This window comes from Muscardinus avellanarius (assembly GCF_963383645.1).
Source record: "Muscardinus avellanarius genome assembly, chromosome: 10".
Classification (NCBI taxonomy): domain Eukaryota; kingdom Metazoa; phylum Chordata; class Mammalia; order Rodentia; family Gliridae; genus Muscardinus; species Muscardinus avellanarius.
Window position 1 is genome coordinate 96,653,871 of NC_137796.1, and position 22,239 is coordinate 96,676,109.

The following is a 22,239-nucleotide window of genomic DNA, read 5'->3' on the forward strand; positions in this document are numbered from 1 at the left end:
TCTGCTCCTGCCAGGATTTTCTGAAAAAGAGCAATGACCAGATTGCGCAGATTGTCCAGCTGGTGCGAGGGAAGCTGAGCAGCGGAGCCCGCCTCACTCTCGGGGCCCTCACGGTCATAGATGTTCATGGTAAGCAGGGAGAATTCCCCTGGCATTACCCACTGTCCAAGAACAGCAGCCAAGCTTGCCGTTCTGATCTCCTAAATGGAGTGACTCAGGGTTTCCTTCCTCACCAGCAAGATGCCTATCCAGGTGAGAATAAGGCAGAAGAGGGTAAGGAGAGAATCCAATGCCACAGGGCTTTGTGTATCTCCATCTGTGTTCCCCACTCCCTTCCCCATCCCATTTCCAGGAACCATCCAAATTGGACTTTTATTGAAACCATGATGACCAAAGCATTTTTTAGACTCACCAACTTGGTGAATGACCTCCTTGGGCTATCCATAGCTAATGTTTTTGAGAACTCACTAGGTGCCAAGCTGTGTGCTAAGTGTTTGCATTATCTCTTTTTCACATACCTTTTCACAGATTAAGAACACGATGCTTAGCAAGGTAAATGCCTTGTTAAGAGGCACACAATAAGTAGCAGAGGTTCCTTTGTCTGATTCCAAATCCAAGGGACTGAGAATGGGCAGTTATGCAGGGAGAGGGTGGTAAGAGATGATGCCTTCCAGCCCTTCTAAAAGAAAGAAAGAAAAAGAAAGAAAAAGAAAGAAAGAGGAAGAGAGAAAGAAAGAAAGAAAGAAAGAAAGAAAGAAAGAAAGAGAAAGAGGAAGAAAGGAAGAAAGAAAGAGAGAAGGAAGGAGGAGGAAGAACTGGGGCCTTTATATAAAACAAACCATCCTCACGCCCTCACTCTGTCATCACCAAGGAAACTAGGGCTGGACCAGGCTGGTTGCCTGGGAACAGTGCCTCTCTGGCTCACATACCAAGCTTCCTCCTGGCATGTCACAGCATTTTATTCCCTCAGGGCTGATGCTCATTTCAGTCTGATTTGATCCAGATAGACTAGCATAAAATCAGGGAGTGGAAGGAGAATGTGCTTCTCACTAGTCACACACCCTGCTGGTGGAGATAATTAATGCAGGAGTGGTTACTGCCCAAGGTAGCCCAGAGTCATCAGGTTCACAAACACAAGCCAGCATGTAAATGCATGTGTATGCACCACACACACACACACACACACACACACACACACACACACACACGGTGGCATAGCAAAGGCAACTCCAACAATCCCTTGATATTCACTTTCCTCTTGAAACACTCTCATAGACCTGGTTCTCTTGAGATCCTGAGGGGAAATTCACTTCCTCTGGAAAAAAGAGAGAGCTTCTGGCATAATCTTCTAGGACTCTTCTCTGTGGGCTTTAGATTTTACTGTAATTTAAAAAAAGGCCTCTCTCAGAGGAGCAATGAAATTGCAGAAGCTTCCCTTTGCAGAGTTATATTTCTGAGATCCTAATTTCTATTCTGCTGTATGAGCCTGGAGATTTCAGTATCCCTCACCCTGTGAGTTTCCTAAAAGAAAATTAATGATTTTCATAAACCTATATCCACTCTTCAACTTCAGGGCTCCTGTCACTGTGAGAAAAATAATCTCATGATCCTATGAAAGAAAGGACAAAAGCTAGAAGTTTCTCTTTCTTCTGGTTCTTTAGGCCCCAGATAGTAAGAATACATCTAATTCTGAATTCATGGGACACCTTCCCATTCTATCTCAGGCCAAGATAATTGCATTTTCCTAAATGATTCTAGAGGCCTGGAATGAAGCCAAATCGGGGATGTGACAGCACTTGAGGCTACTACATACTGACCTCTGGGTTATTCCTCCAAGAATTTGGATATAATAGCAGCAGTAAATACTTATATACTGAACATAATCTCTCTCTCTCTCTCTCTCTCTCTCTCTCTCTCTCTCTCTCTCTCTCTCTCTCCCTCATTTTATAAATATATATTCATTTAATTCTCATAATAACCATATAATTTAGGTTCTGTATTATCCCCATTTTACAGATTATACATCCAAGGGATAGAGAGGTTGAATAATTTGCCCAGAGTCACACAGTTTTTCATAATTGAACCGAATTTTGAACCCAGGTAGTCTTTTTTCAGAATATGTACATTTAATGCCTTTAATCTGCTATCTCATACAAGACAATGCATCAGATTCCTTGCCAGGCTTCTAGGGAGAAAGCGAAGCCTGCTTCTGACAGATACTGCTGCATGTAGGTTGAGAGTGGGCAAGGAAGAGAGTAGAACCTGAAATCACTGGGAGAGTGAAGGTTGGCCTTGATAGCACCTTCATCTAACTAAGGAGTCTGCAGAGACTTAAGGCTCTACATGTGTGTGTTTCTGCATCTGGGTCCCAATAGCTCGTGATGTGGTGGCCAAGTTAGCTGAGGACAAGATCTCAGATCTGAATGATTTCCAGTGGATCTCACAGCTGCGCTACTATTGGTTATCCAAGGATGTGCACGTGCAGATGATAACCACGGAAGCCTTGTATGGCTATGAGTACCTGGGAAACTCTCCCCGGCTGGTGATTACACCTCTCACTGACCGCTGCTACAGGTGATCTCGGGGCTTCCCATACGGGGGGGGGGGGTGTGGACAGAGAGTGGGGGCATCTTGGATTCCATATCCTCTACATTTCTTAGATTTCTAGAATCTTGATTTTTTGTCACCATAGCCCCACAGATGGGCATGGAAACTAGGTCTTCAGGTTAGAAATGGGGACTTCATAGGAATCTTATTGCAAATTAACACATTGGAACCAACCATCAGAACACTGGTGCATGACTGTGAAAATAATGTGGTACATAAGTAGAACTTTCCATAATGGCAGGAACCAAGATGGTGCCTGGAGATCCTATAACCCAAAAATAGACTGGTAACTCTAAGTTTATAAGACGTAGACAAAGTCAGGCTCTAAGTTTATAGTGTCTGGATCAAGGACCCATACAAGATGTCTCTAAGCTCTACCAGCCAGTCCCATAAAAAAATATGGCCATTCCATGCTCAGCAAAGTGCTTTGCCACTTTTCTTGGAATTCCTAATCTTAGGAACCTGTATTTTGTAAACTTATCAATGTTACAATATGCAGAATTTTTTGCTCTTGTATTTTTCTTACAGCAGTTTTTAGGTTATAAAATGATATGTAAAAACATTTTGTATTCAAAACTTTTAATCACTAGTTTTCTATGTCCTGTGATTTTTATTCATTCATTTATTCTATTCTTTTTTTTTTTTTTTTTTTGGTACTAGGGGTGGAACCCAGGGGCAGTCTACCTCTGAGCTATCAGCCCTATTTTTTATTCTTTATTTTGAAACAGGGTCTCACCTCACTAAGTACCTGAAGCTGTTCTCGAATTGCAATCCTCCTGTCTCAGCCTCCCAAATGCTGGGATTACAAGCGTGTGCCACCACGCCTGGCTCTATTTATTATTTAACATATATTATTTTTATAAAAACAAAGTTTGGCCGGGCATGGTGGCGCACGCTTGTAATCCCCACACTTGGGAGGTGGAAACAGGAGGATCGCGCAGGTTCGAAGCCAGCCTCGCTGGCTTAAGAGACCCTGTTTCCAAATAAAATTATTAAAAATAGGCCTGGAAGTGTAGCCCAGAGGTAGAAGGGTTTCCAGGAACCCCAGTACCACCAAATAAATAAATAAATAAATAAATAAATAAATAAATAAATAAATAAATAAATTTTGTTGTATATGTTTAAGCTAATCAACATATAAGCTACATACAAAATAAAAATGATTACAGCCGGGCACAGTGGCTTACGCTTATAATCCCAGAGCTTGGGAGGATGAGACAGGAGGATCGCACAGGTTCAGAGCCAGCCTCAGCTACTTAGTGAGGCTCTCAGCAACTTAGACCTTGTTTCCAAATAAAGTATAAAATAGGTCTGGGAGTATAGCCCAGAGGTAGAAAAGCTCCTGGGTTCCATCCCCAGTACCACCAAAAAAATAAATAAAATAAGTAAAATAAAAAGATTACTACAGTGCAATAAATTAACATATTCATCATCTCAAATAGTTACCCACTTTCCCTCTTGTGGCAAAAGCAGCTATAATCTACTCATTTGGCAAAATATTTCAAACACAGTATATTAGTATTTGATACAGTCCTCATGAAAAACTATTTTTTGCTTTGTAGTACCATATACTGAATCCAAGGATGTTATACCTCTAAGCTAGAACCCCAGCCCTATTTTATTTTATTTTAAATTTTGAAACAGGGTTTTGCTAAGTTACCAGGGACCTCACGAAGTCACTGAGGCTACCGTTAAGCCTGTGGCTCTCCTGCTTCAGCCTCCCAAATGCTGGGATTATAGGCTTGCACCACCCTGCCTGGTTAGTAGCCATTTCTTCAACTTTCCTATGCTCCGTGCATTATGTCAAGGAACCCTAAATCTAATTAGAACTGGGGAGATATATTCAGAGATTACAAGATAGTATATTAACTGAAAGTATAAAGACATAATTTGTTAAAGAGCTGTGAAACCTGTTACCACGTCACTCATTTCTACCATTGGTTCTGTGCCTACCATCTGTGGGACACTGATTCTTTTTGCTGAAGATGTGGAGCTGAATCAAAACACAGCTTCAGAGCTCAAGATTTTATAATCTAGTAGAAACACATGCTTATTTTCACCATTCATCTTTATTTGAATCATTTGTGTATTCATGCATGCATGCACTTCTTTTTCCCATTTAATCATTCATTCCACAAAATGTGTCTAAGTGCCTTCTATGCATGAGGCTCTGGGTCCAGGTCTAAGTTTGCAAAGGTCAATAAAGCAGAATTTTTACAATGATTATGTATTTGTAATATAACTATTGTGAGCCGGGCGTGGTGGCGCACACTTGCAATCCCAGCATTCAGGAGGCTGAGACAGGAGAGTCACGGTTCACTGACAGCCTTAGCTACTCAGTGAGGCCCTCTGCAACTCAGTGAGACCCTGTTTCAAAATTTAAAAAAGAATAAGATATAGGGCTGGGGTTGTGGCTCAGAGGTAGAATGCCCCTGGGTTCCATCCCCAGTACTGCAAAAAAAAATTATATATCTAAATATATATATATATATATATATATATATATATATATATATATATATATATATATAAACTAGGATGAAGTTTTGAACTTCATAAGTAAAAATAAACAAAAAGCTAGTTTCTTTCCTGTGCCTTAGGACTACATTCCTGTTTTCTTCTCCGTAGGACACTGATGGGTGCATTGAAGTTGAACCTTGGGGGAGCTCCAGAGGGTCCAGCTGGAACAGGAAAGACAGAAACCACAAAAGACCTGGCCAAAGCTTTGGCTAAGCAGGTGTGGATATGCCACCCACGTCCATACTCTCTTTCTGACCCGTCTCTGGACCCCTGTCCAGAGAAATGAGCATGAAGCTCAAGATGAGTTAGTTTCATAGGAAGGCTGGGGGGCTTAGCTTGTTCAGTAGAACAAAAAGAGAGGAGCCTGACCCCTGATAATAGTGCCAGGCAATTTAGAGGTGGTAGAATCCATCTTGAATAGTGCCTATATTCTCCCTCTTTTTAGTGTGTGGTCTTCAACTGCTCAGACGGTTTGGATTACAAAGCCATGGGGAAGTTCTTCAAGGGGCTGGCCCAGGCTGGAGCATGGGCCTGTTTTGATGAGTTCAACAGGATTGAGGTAACTTGGTTTCTAGGCTACAGAACAGAGGGGTTAGACGTGAAGGGGCCTTTTTCTGGACTCTGCTCCTTAATGATAGGGCCTGCTGCCTTCTCTATGGCCCTTCCATAGAGTAGGCATATAATGAACTAAACAAAAACGGCCATAAGGAGACAGAATGCATAGTTTATACACATATCCCTACCTCCCTGTCATATCCATCCATTCACTGGTTCCTTCTAAAACTTTATTGAGCAGCTATTCTATTTCAGCAATTCTGCATATGTTCATGAGGCATGGATGAATAATAAATTATCTTGCCCTCTAGGATGTTATAATCCAGTAAACAAAACAAAGAAATGAAACAAATATAGCATAATAGAAATCTATAGTAGTGGCAAAAAAGACACATTTTAAAATAAGAGTCAGAGCCAGGCATGGTGGCGCACACTTGTAATCCCAACATTCATGCGGGAGGCCGAGACCGGAGGATCGCAGTTCACGGACAGCCTCAGCTACTTAGTGACACCCTCTGCAACTCAGTGAGACCCAGTTTCAAAATAAAGAATAAAAAATAGCGCAGGGGGTGTAGCTCGGAGGTTGAATGCCTCTGGGTTCCATACCCAGACCTGCAAAAATAATAAATAAATAAAAAAGAGTCAGTGATTAATTCTATTTGGATGGAGAATGGAGATCAGGAAATGTAAACATCAATTTGAACTGAGAGACACTGAATACCTCTTATGGGTCAAGCACTATGATAAGTGTCTAAACAAAGATAAATACTATGAAAACCATATATACACACATGTGCGCGCGCAAACACATCTCTATTTTCCATTTCTTTGCCAAAACTCCAAATCATACTCCTAATTTTTAACATGAGAGTCTGGTTCTCAGGTGATTGGTTCTTTCTTTGCTAAGTGAGGGGGAGTCTGTCAGAGCTCAAACTAGCCAGGCATTCTCCCCATAGGTAGAAGTGCTGTCTGTGGTCGCCCAGCAGATTCTCAGCATCCAACAGGCCATTATCCGGAAGCTGAAGATATTCATCTTTGAAGGCACTGAGCTCTCTCTGAACCCAACCTGTGCTGTCTTCATTACCATGAACCCTGGGTATGCTGGCAGGGCAGAGCTACCAGATAACCTCAAGGTAAACATAAGCATGTATACAGGCTGGATATGCCTTATAAGTAAAGGAATTTCTGGAGGTACCCACCTGAGGATCTTATAGAGAAGCCCATCAACAAGAACAGTAGCATTTTTTAGCTGCAAGAAGTAATAGTGCAGTGCCAGTGACAGTTAAGAGAGTACTTGTCTCTGGAAAACAGCTACCTCCCCAACAGGTCTCATGGAGAAAGGAGAATACAAACATAAATACTGATGGCAAATAGAAAACGATGACCACTAGAACAAGGACTGCCATTTCAATTGTCTACAGGGTTCAGGAAAACATAGTATAGACTCTGGTATATGTCCCATTTAAAGGCAGCAGCCACCTTTTAGTTCTAGACTATTGTGGCCAAACAGGAATTGTTAGATCTCATCTTATTGTTCTGGATAAGCTAGAAATTTAGATTTTCTTAGTGAAATAGCCTAACTTTTAGATCCCGGCTCAATGCCAAAGTAATTACTTTAGGCCAAACCAAATAGTTCTACTTATAAGAGATCATTGGATTTCAATGCAGAGAACTCTGGCACACCTAGACTGGGCCATGTGAAGGGTCCCTCTTTACTCCGAAACTGGTTAAGCCTAAGTAACTTCCATACCAAAGCAGTCTGTTCTGACCAACTACAGAGATAGCAAGAGTGCATATTTATTCCTAGTTTCTATTGCTGACCTGGCTTGAGCTACAGCCAAGGCAATATACATTGGGCCTGGTGCTAGTAGAAGAAGGGAAGTGTCTCTGAACATTGAAAGGGAAGAGAGAGGCAACTAGGCCATCTTCAAGGGAAAGATGGCCCGGCATGCCCTCAGTGTGCTGGTCTCATGGAAGGAAAACAAAAAAAAGTGTATCAGATAGTTAGGTCTCCTTTTTTGGGAGGAACATCTGCCAGTCAGGTGCATAGTGAGTGGCCAGAGAGAGACTCCCAGACCTACTTCTTTGTTGTTTTCATGCTAATGTGTTGCTACGTCCCCATGTGCAGAAGCAATGAAAGATACAGCCACATCCTTATCCACTGACTTTCTACATTGTACTCTGCCTGCTGGAAATGCATTATTTTTAGTGCTCTGTAAACTTAGTCAAACAGACTACTTTATCACTTTAAAAATAGAAAAGAGCCCAAAAAATCCATCCAGGGCTCCTCCCCTACAGGTCAACAGAAGCCAGTGTGTGCCAAAGTAGAATCTGGAGCCACATTTCTCAGTTTTTGCCACCCAGTTGTTATAACTACCTCATTCAATCATCCCAACCAAGAACTGTGTTAGATCAGCACAAGCAACTTTCATATGGCAGTGTGGTAAATAGGAAGCAGCAGGGCTGGTGTCAGGATTATAAAGTGGCTCTACCTGTAACTGACTGCATGAGCCAGGCAAGTCACTTCTCTTCTCAGGCTCAAGATAGCAATAGTTGATAGCTATTGAGCATTCGCTAGGTGCAACCTTCCTTTGTAAGTACTTTCCTTACATTATGTCATTTGTTCTCATGGTAATTCTGTGAATAGGTGAGTTGTTAGCCCCTTCCGAGATGAAGAACGGAAGTGTGGAGAGGAGATATAATTTGCTCATAGCTAGCAGAAATCAGAATGTAAACTCAAATTAAGATATGACTTCAGGATTCTCCTAATACATACTGGCCTTGCATTCCTAGCTGACTACTCATGTTCATGTTGAGTGCCAGGAAATTTCAACGATTGGAGAATGTTAAGAGATATCTTTGTTTGACATAGGAGAATGAGGTCTTGAGACACCAGCACCTAAGACCTTCCATAGAGGCATTGAGGAACCCAGAGGGATAGCATGTTCCTGAACAGGGCCAATGGGAAGGCTATTTCTTAAAGACAGCCCCTCTGTCTTAATGCATACTCTCACCTCTTTTCCTTGATGAAATGGTCTGAGTGATCATGTTCCTTCCCTTTTCCTCTACAGGTGTGCCTTCCCCCTTTATCCACTGTATGTGTTCAGGTTCTGATTGGCCCAATACTTAGGCTAAAACAAGAGGCTCACATGTTCGCAGCTTGCCTCAGCTACTTAGTGAGGCCCTCTGCAACTTAGTGAGACCCTGTTTCAAAATGAAGAATTAAAAATGGGCCTGGGGGTATAACTCAGAGGTAGAATGCCCCTGGATTCAATCCCCGTACCGCCAAAAAAAAAAAAAAAAAGATTCTGATTGGTTATTTCTTTTCCAGGCCTTATTCCGGACAGTAGCCATGATGGTGCCAGATTATGCCCTCATTGGAGAAATCTCCCTCTATTCTATGGGATTTTTGGACTCCAGGAGGTATGTTAAATTAATTTTTTCAATGGGTTCTAGAGGCAGGGACCGGGAACTTCAGACCTGCCCTTGCCCTCCCAGTCTCGCCCAGAAGATTGTGGCGACCTACCGCCTGTGCTCGGAGCAGCTCTCCTCCCAGCATCACTACGACTATGGCATGCGGGCTGTCAAGTCTGTGCTCACTGCTGCGGGCAACCTGAAGCTCAAGTACCCAGAAGAGAATGAAAGTGTCCTGCTGCTCCGGGCCTTGCTTGATGTCAACCTGGCCAAGTTCTTAGCTCAAGATGTCCCTCTATTTCAGGTATGCAGTGGTTTAGGACCTTGGCCAAAGACTCGGACTCAACCTCTAAACATGAAACATTTTCTTTCGCACCTTCTCCATATCTTTTTCTACCTCTTGAGACCCTTTCTTGTCCATCTCTGTGGTCTGGTCTCCCCCCTCCAATGTTAAATAATAATGGTAACAGCAACATCCCTGTCTAATTCCTAATTTTAATGAAAATGGTTTTAATAATAGGATAATGCCTGATGTTCAAGTACATTTTATCCAATGTAATTAGTTTCCTTTGTAACTAAATGTAATGCCTAGCTTCCTTACCAGGCTGTAAGCTTCACAGAGACAACGCATGACAATCTTATTCATCTCTAGTATAATGAGTAGAAGATAGTACTAAGGACTCATTAAATATTTGCTAACTTTTGTGTGTGTGTGTGTGGTCCTGGGGGTGGAACCCAGGAGCTTTTCTACCTCCGGGCTATACTCCCAGACCTGTTTTATATTTTATTTGGAAACAGGGTCTCACTAAGTTGCTGAGAGCCTCACTAAGTAGCTGAGGCTGGCTTTCAACCTGCGTGATCTCACTCTTAGTCTCCCAAGTGCTGGGATTACAAGCGTGCATCACCACACCCGGGTTAAATATTTGCTAACTTTTAAAGTGGTTTGGGAGGGAAATAACAATGTCGAAAATTTTTATCTTGGGTAAATTATAATTTTGGATAAATTTTAGTGCAAAAAAATGACATTCAAATTTTTCTGTTGTCTAGACATCTCATTTTAAGGAAATGTTGGGATCACATAGTTGACACTTCATCCTTTGTACTTTTTCCTGAATTCTTGTTATCAGGGAATTATCTCAGATTTGTTTCCTGGAGTTGTTCTTCCAAAGCCAGACTATGAGGTTTTTCTGGAAGCACTTAATGAGAACATCAAAAAGATGAAACTCCAGCCAGTACCTTGGTTTATTGGGAAAATCATCCAGGTTGGTTCATTGTACCTATTCTATGGAATATAGAATGTACCTATTCTATAGTCTTCTAGAGCCAGGAACTTGAAAGACTTAGGGTAGACTAGAGTCTACACTAGAAATTAGGAGTTGAAGTTTAAAATCTGGTGCGTGTGTGTGTGTGTGTGTGTGTGTGTGTGTGTGTGTGTGTTTTGCTGGAGATTGAACCCAGGGGCATTCTACCTCTAAGCCACACCCCCCAGTCAAAATTTTTATTCTTTTTTTGTAGTACTAGGGGTGGAACCCAAGGGGCCTTCTATCTCTGGGCTATACCCCCAGACCTTTTGTGTGTGTGTGTGTGGTACTGGGGTTCCTTGGAAGCCCTTCTACCTCCGGGATACACTCCCAGACCTATCTTATTTTTAGAAACAGGGTCTCTTAAGCCAGCTCGGCTGGCTTCGAACCTGTGTGATCCTCCTGTCTCCGCCTCCCAAGCGCGGGGATTACAAGCATGCGCCACCATGCCTGGTGCTTCCCCAGACCTATTTATATATTTTATGTGGACACAGGGTCTCACTAAGTTACTGAGAGCCTCACTAAGCTGTTAAGGCTGGCTTCGAACCTGTGATCCTTCTGTCTCAGCCTCCCAAGTACTGGGACAGAAGGATCATAGGTTCAAAGCCAGCCTCAGCAATTTAGTGAGGCTCTCAGAAACTTAGGGAGACCCTGTTTCCAAATTAAAATAAAAAATAAGATAGGGCTGGGATATAGTTCAGAGGTAGAATGCCCCTGAGCTCTATTCCCAACCCCACAAAATTTAAAAAATAAAATAAAACAGCATTTTCCATGGCCATCCTCTTTGGTGTTTCTTTTTAATTTGAAATGAGACAGAGCCTGTGAGGGCATTAAGCTTCAAATCAGTCAGGACTTTCTTCATTCTAAATAATAGAAACTCAAGTCAAAGTACCTTAATCCACAAAAGGGAATCTATTCACTCACCTAATTTGAAATTTGCAGGAATGTGTTGACCTCAGGCATAGCAGGACCCAGGTTTTCAAATGTCATTAGGAACCTATCGTCATTTATGAGGGGTGTGTGTATATGTGTGTGTGCATTAAAAATTTATTCTCAGGTCCACATACTTGGAATAACAGAAGAACAGACACCTCGAGCTTCTGTTCTTCCAAGTTCAGGCCCAGGAATAAAAAGAACATCCCTCTCTGAGTCATTCCAGTGGGGGGAAAAGTCTGAGTTAACTTTGACCAGGTCTAATAAGGTCACTTGACCACCTTTAAAAATTTTTTTTTAATTTTTATTTTTGTGGTACTGGAGATGGAACCCAGGGGTTTTCTACCCACAGGCTATACTCCCAGGCCTGTATTTTCTATTTTATTTGGAAACAGGGTCTCACTAAGTTACTGAGAGCCTCACTAAGTAGTTGAGGCTGGCTCTGAACATGCGTAATCCTCCTGTCTCAGACTCCCAAGTGCTGAGATTAGAAGCGTGAGCCACCATGCCCAGCTTTAAAAAAAATTTTATTGGTACATTATAGTCATAATGGGGTACAAGATGGTGAACATTGGGTGATGTGTAAATGACCACCTTTAAGTCAATGACAGAGATAAAACTTGGATTAAGCCAGGTAGAGATAAGTCAGCTCCACCCAAGTGAGGTCCACTGAACCACCCCTTGGGGATGGCTTCCCAAGGGGAAATTGGGCTGCTGTTACTGGCAGATAAGACAAAGGTTGTTGGGCAGGGAAATCACAAATGTCTCTATAGTCCTGACGCTGGAGAACCTTGGTAAAGCTTCATGCTACTCTCAGAGTTTCTTCCCTGGGGTCACTTTCTATGTAAAACTAACAATTATAAATTGAATTAAATAAGCCCCAAATATACTTGCTTTGTACGAGAATCACAAACCTGAGCTACAACAAGGGACCTTAAATATCAAGAATAAATAGAAGCTCCAATCCCTTAAGCAATCTGAAATATATATGTATATATTTATTTATCAAAAAATATTTAAACAAGAAATCTAAAAAGACTGTGATTCATCAGAGTTAGAGGTATCATTGAAAATACCCTTCCAGGACTCCTCATTCCTTGTTAGATTCTGACTAACTTGCATGTGGGGAGGTTTGCAATGACTAACTTCTGATCTGATATCTCCCCCCAGATCTATGAGATGATGCTGGTTAGACATGGCTATATGATTGTCGGAGACCCCATGGGAGGCAAGACTTCTGCTTATAAAGTGCTGGCTGCAGCTCTGGGGGATTTACATGCAGGTAAAGCTCACACCCCTTGCTTCCAAGGAAGACAGAGCTCCCTACTCAGTTGGCTGGCTCTGTGTTGAAATATAGCCAGGTTCTGAGTTTCACCAGCCCTGGATCATGATTTCAGAGCTAGAAATAGAACATGGCACACAGATGTCTGTAGGCAGAAAATAAAGGGTAGGGGTAAAGGGCTTCCAACAAGGGACTTTGTTTGTATGTCATCAAGGCTGAAAGAATTTTCTCAAATGTTGAACAGTGGATTCTCCAACAGCTCCCCAATAAGAGAGAAACTCTTTGTCATTGGCCTGAACAAATTTAGTCTTAAAAACAAAAGCAAAGCATTGTATGATTTTTTTCTTTTTTCCCTTTCTACCAATTCTTCTCTTCTCTTCCCTCTTTGCCTTTCCGTTCCCTTTTTTCTTTCCTTCCTTCCCCTCTCTGCCTCTTTTCTTCCTTCCTTTCCATTTATGGTAGAGAACAAGAGCTCATATTTTTTAATCAGGCTCAAACTTGGGCAAATTATAAAACCTCTTTTCTGTTTTCCTAGCTATAAAATAGGATTGTTGTGAATATAAAATGAGGTTATCCAGGTAAACAACCTAGCACAGTGCCTACTCAACAAATAGAAGTGATGTTCATAGCCAAAGAAACAGTTTGGGGCTTTTTAAATTTGTTGTTTGTTTCTGTATAAAATGCAAACCTTTGGTTTTGAAAAGCAGTCCCATGCTGTGTATGTGTTGACATAATCACTTCAAGTAGTTTATTTAAAATCATTTTCTAATGACATTTGATGATTAAATTGCCGTTGGATGTTTGAGATTTTGTTTTGGGAGCTACTCAGACTTAATAACTAATTTGTGTATTTCAATTTTAAGTACAGCAATAATTATTGCATTCAAATATAGTTTAAGAAATTAAATGATAGAAAGGAAAAGGCTACACAAACTATTTTTGCCTTAGGATTTTGCAGAAATAGTTTGTTTTGGGAGATTGTTTGTTTTTTGCTTGTTGTACTCAAGATTGAACCAAGGGCACTTTATCACCAAGCTACATCCCCAGCTCTTTTTATTTTTTTTATTTTGAAACAGGATCTTGCTAAGTTGCTGAGACTGGCCATGAACCTGCGATCCTCCTGTCTCAACCTCCTAAGTACTGGGATTACAGGTGTGTTCCATTCATAAATAGCTCTTTATAATATATGGCTTATGCATCTCAACTTTTTCTCACTTTGAAGGATCATGTAAAAGTGACATTGTTTTGCTTTACTAAATACACACACTGTGTCATACATCAGCCTAAATATTCAGGTTCAGTCCTATTACTCCAGTAGTATGTACTTATAAGGTGTAAATGACTCTTACTGAGCAACTAAGAAAAAGATTTTAGGACTGTACTAGCCCTTCATATAGAAAAGCAACCATCATTTTCCAGAATCTTTTTGCCCTCCACCTGTTTTATCATTGCAAGCCAAAGCCAAGGTCCTTAGGGTAGTTGTGAAAGCCAGCCAGGTACATAAAGAAAGCTGATAAGATGGCACCTTTCTTCTTTAATGCTTGTGTTCTTTTAGGCTCAGGCAGAATTCTTTAGTCCTGGATCTTACTGTCACACTTACTTTGTTGGAAATAAAGCTCAGAAGAAGGTATGATAAAAAAAAAACAAAGGGCTGTGATAACCCAACAAGTTTTATCCAAATACTCCAATCTTTATAATACTGAGCACATGCCAGGCGTGGTGGCGCACGCTTGTAATCCCTGTGCTTGGAAAGCGGAGACAGGAGGATCGCGGAGGTTCGAAGCCAGCCATGCTGGCTTAAGAGACCCTGTTTCCAAATAAAAAATATAAAATAGGTCTGGGAGTGTAGCCTGGAGGTAGAAGGGTTTCCAGGAACCCCAGTACCACCAAAAATAAAATAAAATAAAATAAAGACTGAGCACATATTTTATAAGAACTCCTTGAAAAGCATATTCATAGAGGTTGGCTGGCATTTAAGATGGTGCTATCTCTTGTCTGACATTCTGGTCTCGGCAGAGCCTTTTTAACTGTTGTTGGACCTTCTCGCCCAGCCAACCAGATGGATGAGTTTGCAGTGGAGTACAAGATCATCAATCCCAAAGCCATCACAATGGGGCAGCTATATGGGTTCTTTGACCCAGTGAGCCACGAGTGGACAGACGGTGTCCTAGCCAATGCTTTCCGGGAGCAAGCATCTTCAGTGTCTGATGATCGGAAGTGGATTATATTTGATGGGCCAGTGGATGCTGTTTGGATTGAAAACATGAACACTGTTCTGGATGACAATAAAAAGGTAACTGTTGACCCTTAGTACTTTTTCATGGGCGGAGTATAAGTGTCTTATTAGAGTAAGGGATTGATCAACTATATCAATACATGCATTTATTACACTAAGAGTAAATACCCCGCAAGAGAATAACAGTTATTAATTTATGAATTATGCTTCTGTATATACTTATAATCAGTAAACTAAATTTGATTAAAGACAATGATAGATAAAGGTTAAAAAGCTTGGCATGGGACTGAGCATCTAGCTTCTTGGGCCATCACATGGCCCAAGATTCTCACCCAGTGTTCTTTAGGTAGTGGCCCTTGGTATGTAGTGACTGGCTTCCAAGAGGTAGGAAGTGGAAGTTTCTAAGAAATGAAGGGTCATGCTTAGAATGACACTGAGTTATGTTCTCTAATTCTACTGAATGGAGAAGTCATGGGGCTTGACCAGATTAAAGGGAGTAAGGAAATAGACTCCATCTCTTGATGGACGTGGACAAGGTCAAGATCACATTATAAAAGATCATATGGAATAGGACGTAATGTTATGGAGACTTTGGAAAATGCATTATACCTCAGTAAGTATAATAACACTAAAGAGCTTGGACCCAAGCCTGTCAGCCTGGGTTCAAACTTAGCCCCACCAATTGCCAGCTGTCTAACCTCAGGCAAGCTTCTTAGTTTCTCAGCGCTTCAGTTTTATCATATATAAAATGAAGATAACAATGTCTATCTCATAATATCGTAAGGCATATTAGGTAAGTTAATGTTTTTAAACTGCTTCAGTAGTGCCTGGCTTATAGCAAGCACTATATAATTGTTAAAATAAAATGATGAAGCCAGGTGTGGTGGCGCACGCTTGTAATCCCAGCGTTTGGGAGGCTGAGAAAGGAGGATCGCGGTTTGCGGACAGCCTCAGCTACTTAATGAGGTCCTCTGCAACTCAGTGAGACCCTGTTTCAAAATAAAGAATAAAAAATAGGGTAGGGAGTGTAGCTCAGAGGTTGAATGCCCCTGGGTTCCATCCCCAGACACGCAAAATAAAATAAAATAATGAAACCCAATAAAATGTATCACTATTTCAAAGGAGAGTCCCTAAACTGAATATATGTCATTATCAAATAAAAATATACTTTCAAACTGTTTAAATGTCACAGGGCCAAAAGTGAGTCATGCTCAACAATGGGAGCCCTAATTACCCAAATTATACACATACGCTAATTCTAGCATGTGCATAATTTTGATTATATAACATATAAAAATAGAAACTTTATTACATGATGTGAACTATACTATATAAACTAATGTACCAGTTGGTCTAGAGAATAGAGGTATAAAGTGAGTCATAATCAGGGAATTCCCTAATGCTTCTTCTCAGCTCTGGGTATGGGGACTTTTTATATATTCTTATTGGTGTATTATAGTGTCATATCATAAGGTAGTTCATAGTGATGAACTACTGTCAAACATGCATACAGCATTTGGTGAGTTTTCCCTGCAGGGGACAGGGGACTTTTTAACCACAAATGAGGATGTACAGCCGAGATCTGTGGTATTTCCTCTTCTTCCCTGAAAGACCAGGGCTCAGGCTTTGTACTTAAATGTCTCACTTGAGCCCATCTTGGCAAATGGCAAGTGATGCCCTCTTTAAGGCTCACCTGTGTGTTGGTATTACTTTCTATAGGCATGTATCTCCTAAATGCTGGGACTTCCAGTCGTCTTTAATTCTACTCCAAAAGGGATTTAAGGGGAGATTCTTGTCACTCCAGCCAGGTACTCGTCCCCCAAAGGGGAAGAGGTTCAAAAATCCAGATTTTTTGTTTTGTTTTTGTTTTTATGTAGTACTGGGGATGAAACCCAGGGGTATTGTACCTCTCCCTATTTTTTAATCTTTTTATTTTTGAAACAGGGTCTCACTGAGTTGCAAAGAGCCTCACTAAGTAGCTGAGGCTGGCCGCAAACCATTATCCTCTGGCCTCAGCCTCCAGAATGCTGGGATTACAAGCATGCGCCACCATGACTGGCTGAAATATCCAGTTTTTTGGTGAGAGACTTAAGCAAATAGTACAGGATAAGGATATGAAGTTATGTCCCATGTTAAAAACAGAGGATAGCCAGGCGTGGTGGTGCACGCTTGTAATCCCCGCACTTGGGAGGCAGAGACAGGAGGATCACACAGGTTCGAAGCCAGGCTCGCTGGCTTAAGAGACCCTGTTTCCAAATAAAAATATAAAAATAGGTCTGGGAGTGTAGCCCATAGGTAGAAGGGCTTCCAGGAACCCCAGTACCACCAAAAAACAAAAAACAAAACAAAAAAAACAGAGGATAGGGCTAAGAAATGTCATGTCATATGGCCTGATAATCTCTCAATTCTTCATCTAAGGTTGCAATTCAGTGATTTCCTGTCTTACCTATCTGAAATTACAACTCATTCAACCATGACAAAGCATTTTCCAACACAATATTTTATTTTTCTTGAGTGCTTTTTACTTTATATACTATATATTTTACTTATTATCTACTTTCTCCAGCAGAATGTAAACCCCAAAGCACAGGGCTTTTCATCTGGTTTATCCTGTGTACTTAGAACGGTGCCTGGCACATAGTAGATGCTCACAAAATATTTACAGAATGCACTCATTCAAAACAGCTCTGTCTCCATGGAGAGCTTTTACTTGCAGATGGAATTTAACCTCTCTGCCTGCTTGCTCTCCACCCCTCTGCGTTACCCTTTCAGCTGTGTCTAATGAGTGGAGAGATTATCCAGATGAGCTCCAAGATGAGCCTGATCTTTGAGCCAGCTGACCTTGAGCAGGCTTCCCCCGCCACTGTGAGCAGGTAAGTCAGCTTGCACCGGCTTCTTGAGCGAAGGTGACCAACCCTAAGCAGAGGAAAGCTCTAAGATTCCACATGCTGAAGCCCTAGAAGACCACCCACATTGTTTATTGTTTACTTAGACTCGTCATAAAGTCAGCAGTCCATCCACACTGCTAGTGAGAGTCTAAAAGTGAATACGTAGTTTGGAAAAGAGCTTGGCATTTTCTTCATTTGCCCACGACCCAGCAATTCTGCTCCTAAATACATGCCCCAGGGAGACCTTTACCTGTGAATAATAGGAGACCCGTAAAGGATACTCATAGTATCGAGACTAAATGCCCATAAACAGGAGTGAATTAATGAGATGTAATATAATCAGAAATTATAATATATATGTACATATAATGCATAAAAAATGAGCTGCTCTGACCTGCAACTATATGGATAAATCTTAGTAAGTATATTAAGGATAACATATTAGCAGTATTATGTATAAAGGTGAGCTCAAAATATTACCCATGGCATGGCACCCCTTTTAATAGATAAAAACAACTCAATTAATAACAATAATGTATAAAATATATACACTTCAGGAACATAGATAGAATGCTAAAAAAAACCGTATAAAACAGAAATAAATGAAGAATCAAGATGCTGTGTCACGTCAAGTGGGGAAAAACAGAGAAATAGAATAAGAGATCACATGGTTATGTGAGGATGACTGCCAAGGTCCATTAAGGCCTAACAGTTCATGACATCCAGTAGCTGCTCAATAAATATCGTCCAGTATTTAAAACAAATTAGAGAGCACTAGACTGATTCTCTGTTTGTGCTTCCCAGGTGTGGGATGATCTATATGGAGCCCCATCAGCTAGGCTGGAAGCCCCTGAAAGATTCATACATGGACACTCTCCCCACCAGCCTCACTGAGGAACACAGGGAATTGGTGAGAGCCCAGGGGTCCTTTCCTCCTGCCCCACCCCCACACCCTACTCATGTCGAGGACCTGTAGGCACTTCTTCACCTTCAGAGCTCCAGGATGCAAGAAAGGGCAGGGAATTCTCTGCCTGTCCCATTATTTTATTTTCTAGCTGCCTGCCACTTTTTCAACTTTCTTCTTCATGTGACAGGAACGGAGTGGTGCAAACAATTTGTCCTTTCTCTTCTATCTTCTCAGTCATTCCTTTGCTTCCCAACAAGGAATCCTGATGCTGAGGAGCAAAGTCAGCCTCCCTCCACTGTCCTGCTAGCAAAAAGATGCCTAGAAGCTGCTGTAGAGATGGACTGTGTTAGAAAAAGCCATGTTCCTCTGTGCTGATGCCCCCCATCCTTATCACCTCCTACCCTGCCCTCCACACCTCTTAACTTACCCTTACACCTCCTAACATCCTCCACATCTCCCACAGTGAGAAACCTGAAACAGAACTGCTGCAAATGACTGTTCCCTTCCTCCCTTTCTAACAGTAGTGGGAAAGTCCAGGTTCTATAGGTCTCTAGCCATACTCTGGTCCAGGAAAGGAGAAAGGCAGGGCCTGGGCCTTCGCTGCCTCTTCTTCTTCCCTGTATTGATAGGCAGCCTTAGGAAACTCCCCCATAGAGGAAGCCAAAGGTTGGCTTCTAACCCTCATGGGAACGCTCTGGGAGATTCTGTAGAACAGCCTCATGTCTGTCACCATGAACACATATGTAAAATATATATGAACACATGGAGTTTTGGGGGGAGGGTTGTTTTGGGGTTTTGGTACTAAGGATTAAATCCAGAGGCATCTACCTCCAAGCTATACCCGTAACCCTTTTTAAATCTTTTTATTTTTAAACAGGGTCTCACTTCGTTGCCAAGGGTCTTGCTAAGTTACTGAGACTGGCTTCAAACCTGTGATCCTCCTAGCCAAGCTTCCCAAGTACTGGGATACCACAATGCCCAGCTGAACACTTACATTTATAAATAAGTATATGTCCAATACACATTCAGGGACCAATGTACACACACACACACACACACACACACACACACACACACACACACACACACTCAAACACACTGAAAGCTGATGAGTTTTCCTGCATATAGAAAGACCTCAGGGACTCCCCTGTGTCTTTGGCACAGAGTCTAACTTTTGATTCGGGCTGCAATACTCCACTGTCTAACCCTGCCTGCTGCTACAACCTGTCAGACACTCTCTCTCCAACCTCATCTCTACAGCTGATGTGCCTCATCTCTCTTCCTAGAAAACCCCAGGTTTAACCACCTCAAGGCTTTTGCACTTTTTATTCCTCAGAGTACAGGACTTGCTCCAGTTCATCTCATGGGTGGCTCACCTTTGTCATCCAGGTCTCAGCATAGAAGTCTCCACTCCAAAACGCCTTTTCTGACCACCCTTTACACCCTGTTATTCTCCATCTTAACATTTTTGCGTTTCCTACTAGCACTTCCATGATCTGTATTTTATTATCTTTCTTGCTTGCTTAGTTATTTATTGCTTGTCTTCCTTGCCCCCCCCCAGATGGTAAACCATCAGGGGCTTGGTCTATCATTTATGCTCAGCACTACTATAATGCTATTGGTAAATATGCGATAAATATTTGTTTACTGCATGAATACAGGTGGCTCCTTGACTTAAAGTGGGGATGTATCTGGAAAACCTCATCAAAAATTGAAAATATCATAAGTTAAAAGTGTATTGGATCCACCCAACCTTCCAAACATCATAGCTTAACAACACAGCACAATACAGATGATCAGTTCTCCTGTGGTCACGTGGCTGGTCAGGAGCTGTGGCTAGCTGCCGCCACCCGGAATCACAAGAGAGTACTGAACTGCATATTGCTAGCTCAGGAAGATAAAAAAGAGTTTAGAATTTGAGGTATTTAAATTTTGAGCCTACACTAAAAAGAAATCAGCAATCTTACCATCATCTCCAGCTTTCTGGGGGACTGGAGGGGAGTGGGAAGCTTTGGGCCTTCAGCTTCCTTTTTGATGATGTCTATAAATCTCACATAGCTTTTCTACTCTCAGGTTAACGACATGTTCTTGTGGCTTGTCCAGCCCTGCCTGGAATTTTGTCGCCTTCATTGTAAATTTGTGGTCCAAACATCTCCCATTCACCTCGCCTTCTCAATGATGAGACTGTACTCCTCTCTGCTTGGTAAGTGCTGCCTTCTCCTCCTCGTCCTCCTCCTCGTCCTCCTCCTCCTCGTCCTTCTCCTCCTCGTCCTCCTCCTCGTCCTCCTCCTCCTCCTCGTCCTTCTCCTCCTCGTCCTCCTCCTCGTCCTCCTCCCCCTCATCCTCGTCCTCCTCCTCGTCCTCCTCCTCGTCCTCCTCTTCCTCCTCCTCCTCCTCCTCCTCTTCCTCCTCCTCCTCCTCCTCCTCCTCCTCCTCCTCCTCCTCCTCCTCTTCTTCTTCTTCTTCTTCTTCTTCTTCTTCTTCTTCTTCTTCTTCTTCTTCTTCTTCTTCTTCCTCTTCTTCCCCTCCTCCTCCTCCTTCTAGTAGTAATAGTAGTAGTAGTAGTAGTAGTAGTATTTTGAACTCAGGCTCATTCTACCTTTGAGCTACACCACTAGCCCTTTTTATTTTTGCTTTTGATACACAGCGCCATAGGTTGCTGAGAATTTCAGTAAACTGCTGGGGCTTGTCTTAAATCTGCCATCCTCTTGTCTCAGCTTCCCAAGTACTGGGATTATAGGCATGCACCATGGTGTCCAGCCCCACCCATTATTCTTAAACCACATGTGTGTTGGGTATGCCTGACCTCTTTCTCTGTTCTACCCCCCCACCGCACCCCCACTGAGTTATAATGATACCAGCTGTTTGGCCAAGAATAAGCAAGCCTTTGAATTATAAACAATGAAAAATATCCATGTATCTTGTGTTGATCTTCTATTGATTGGAGGGTTATTATGTAAGTTACCTCATCCTTCCACAGTCTCAGGCTCCTCACTCACACAATGTATGTAATAATTCCTGCCCCTTTTTGCCTCACAGGGGTATCCTGGAGGGAGTTGAATTTAAATGATACATGTGAATATATCTTGGGAAATTTTTTTTGAAAAAAATAATATAGGAATTTTCACATGTTAAGAAAACTTATGTTATAAAGACATGAATTCACAAGACACATAAATACATGATAAGAGAGCTAATCAGATTCATCTCTAAAACTAGGAAACTTCAAGACATTCAAACAATGGTTCTGTGATTTATGTACTTCCCAAGGTGCAGTCATATATCTCTATAACTGTTTCATGTAAATCAAATATCACAGAAAATGACAAAGGATGTGTCTATTTAGGGAGCTATTATTAGATGCCATTTCCTTTACAAGATGGCACATATTCAGACTTAAGATGAATCTTCTTTACAATGTCTGGTACATGAACATTTTTCTCAGTTCAGTTTTCCAAAACTTTTCCCAAAAGTTTTTCTGTAGATAAAAAAATATATATATACAGCATAGTAAATAAGTGGAGAATTGCTACACGTTATTTTATTTCCAAAAAGCTCAAAATTTGAGGTATTTAAAATCTGAAGCTACTTTCAAA

At 41.6% G+C, this 22,239-nt stretch overlaps 1 protein-coding gene across 1 annotated transcript in view; it reads left to right on the forward strand.

Moving 5' to 3' along the window:
* Nucleotides 1-22,239, forward strand: part of DNAH3 (dynein axonemal heavy chain 3) — a gene marked incomplete at its 3' end in the record, with an annotated part of 165,802 nt that overhangs the window by 70,076 nt on the left and 73,487 nt on the right. Inside the window, exons 27-39 of the mRNA XM_080704314.1 lie at nt 15-129; nt 2,376-2,574; nt 5,236-5,344; nt 5,573-5,686; nt 6,639-6,815; nt 9,014-9,105; nt 9,181-9,400; nt 10,224-10,358; nt 12,501-12,612; nt 14,664-14,905; nt 17,621-17,721; nt 18,541-18,646; nt 20,717-20,846. Coding sequence (XP_080560440.1) covers nt 15-129; nt 2,376-2,574; nt 5,236-5,344; nt 5,573-5,686; nt 6,639-6,815; nt 9,014-9,105; nt 9,181-9,400; nt 10,224-10,358; nt 12,501-12,612; nt 14,664-14,905; nt 17,621-17,721; nt 18,541-18,646; nt 20,717-20,846 — 1,852 coding nt within the window. The remainder of the gene's footprint in view (nt 1-14; nt 130-2,375; nt 2,575-5,235; nt 5,345-5,572; nt 5,687-6,638; nt 6,816-9,013; nt 9,106-9,180; nt 9,401-10,223; nt 10,359-12,500; nt 12,613-14,663; nt 14,906-17,620; nt 17,722-18,540; nt 18,647-20,716; nt 20,847-22,239) is intronic.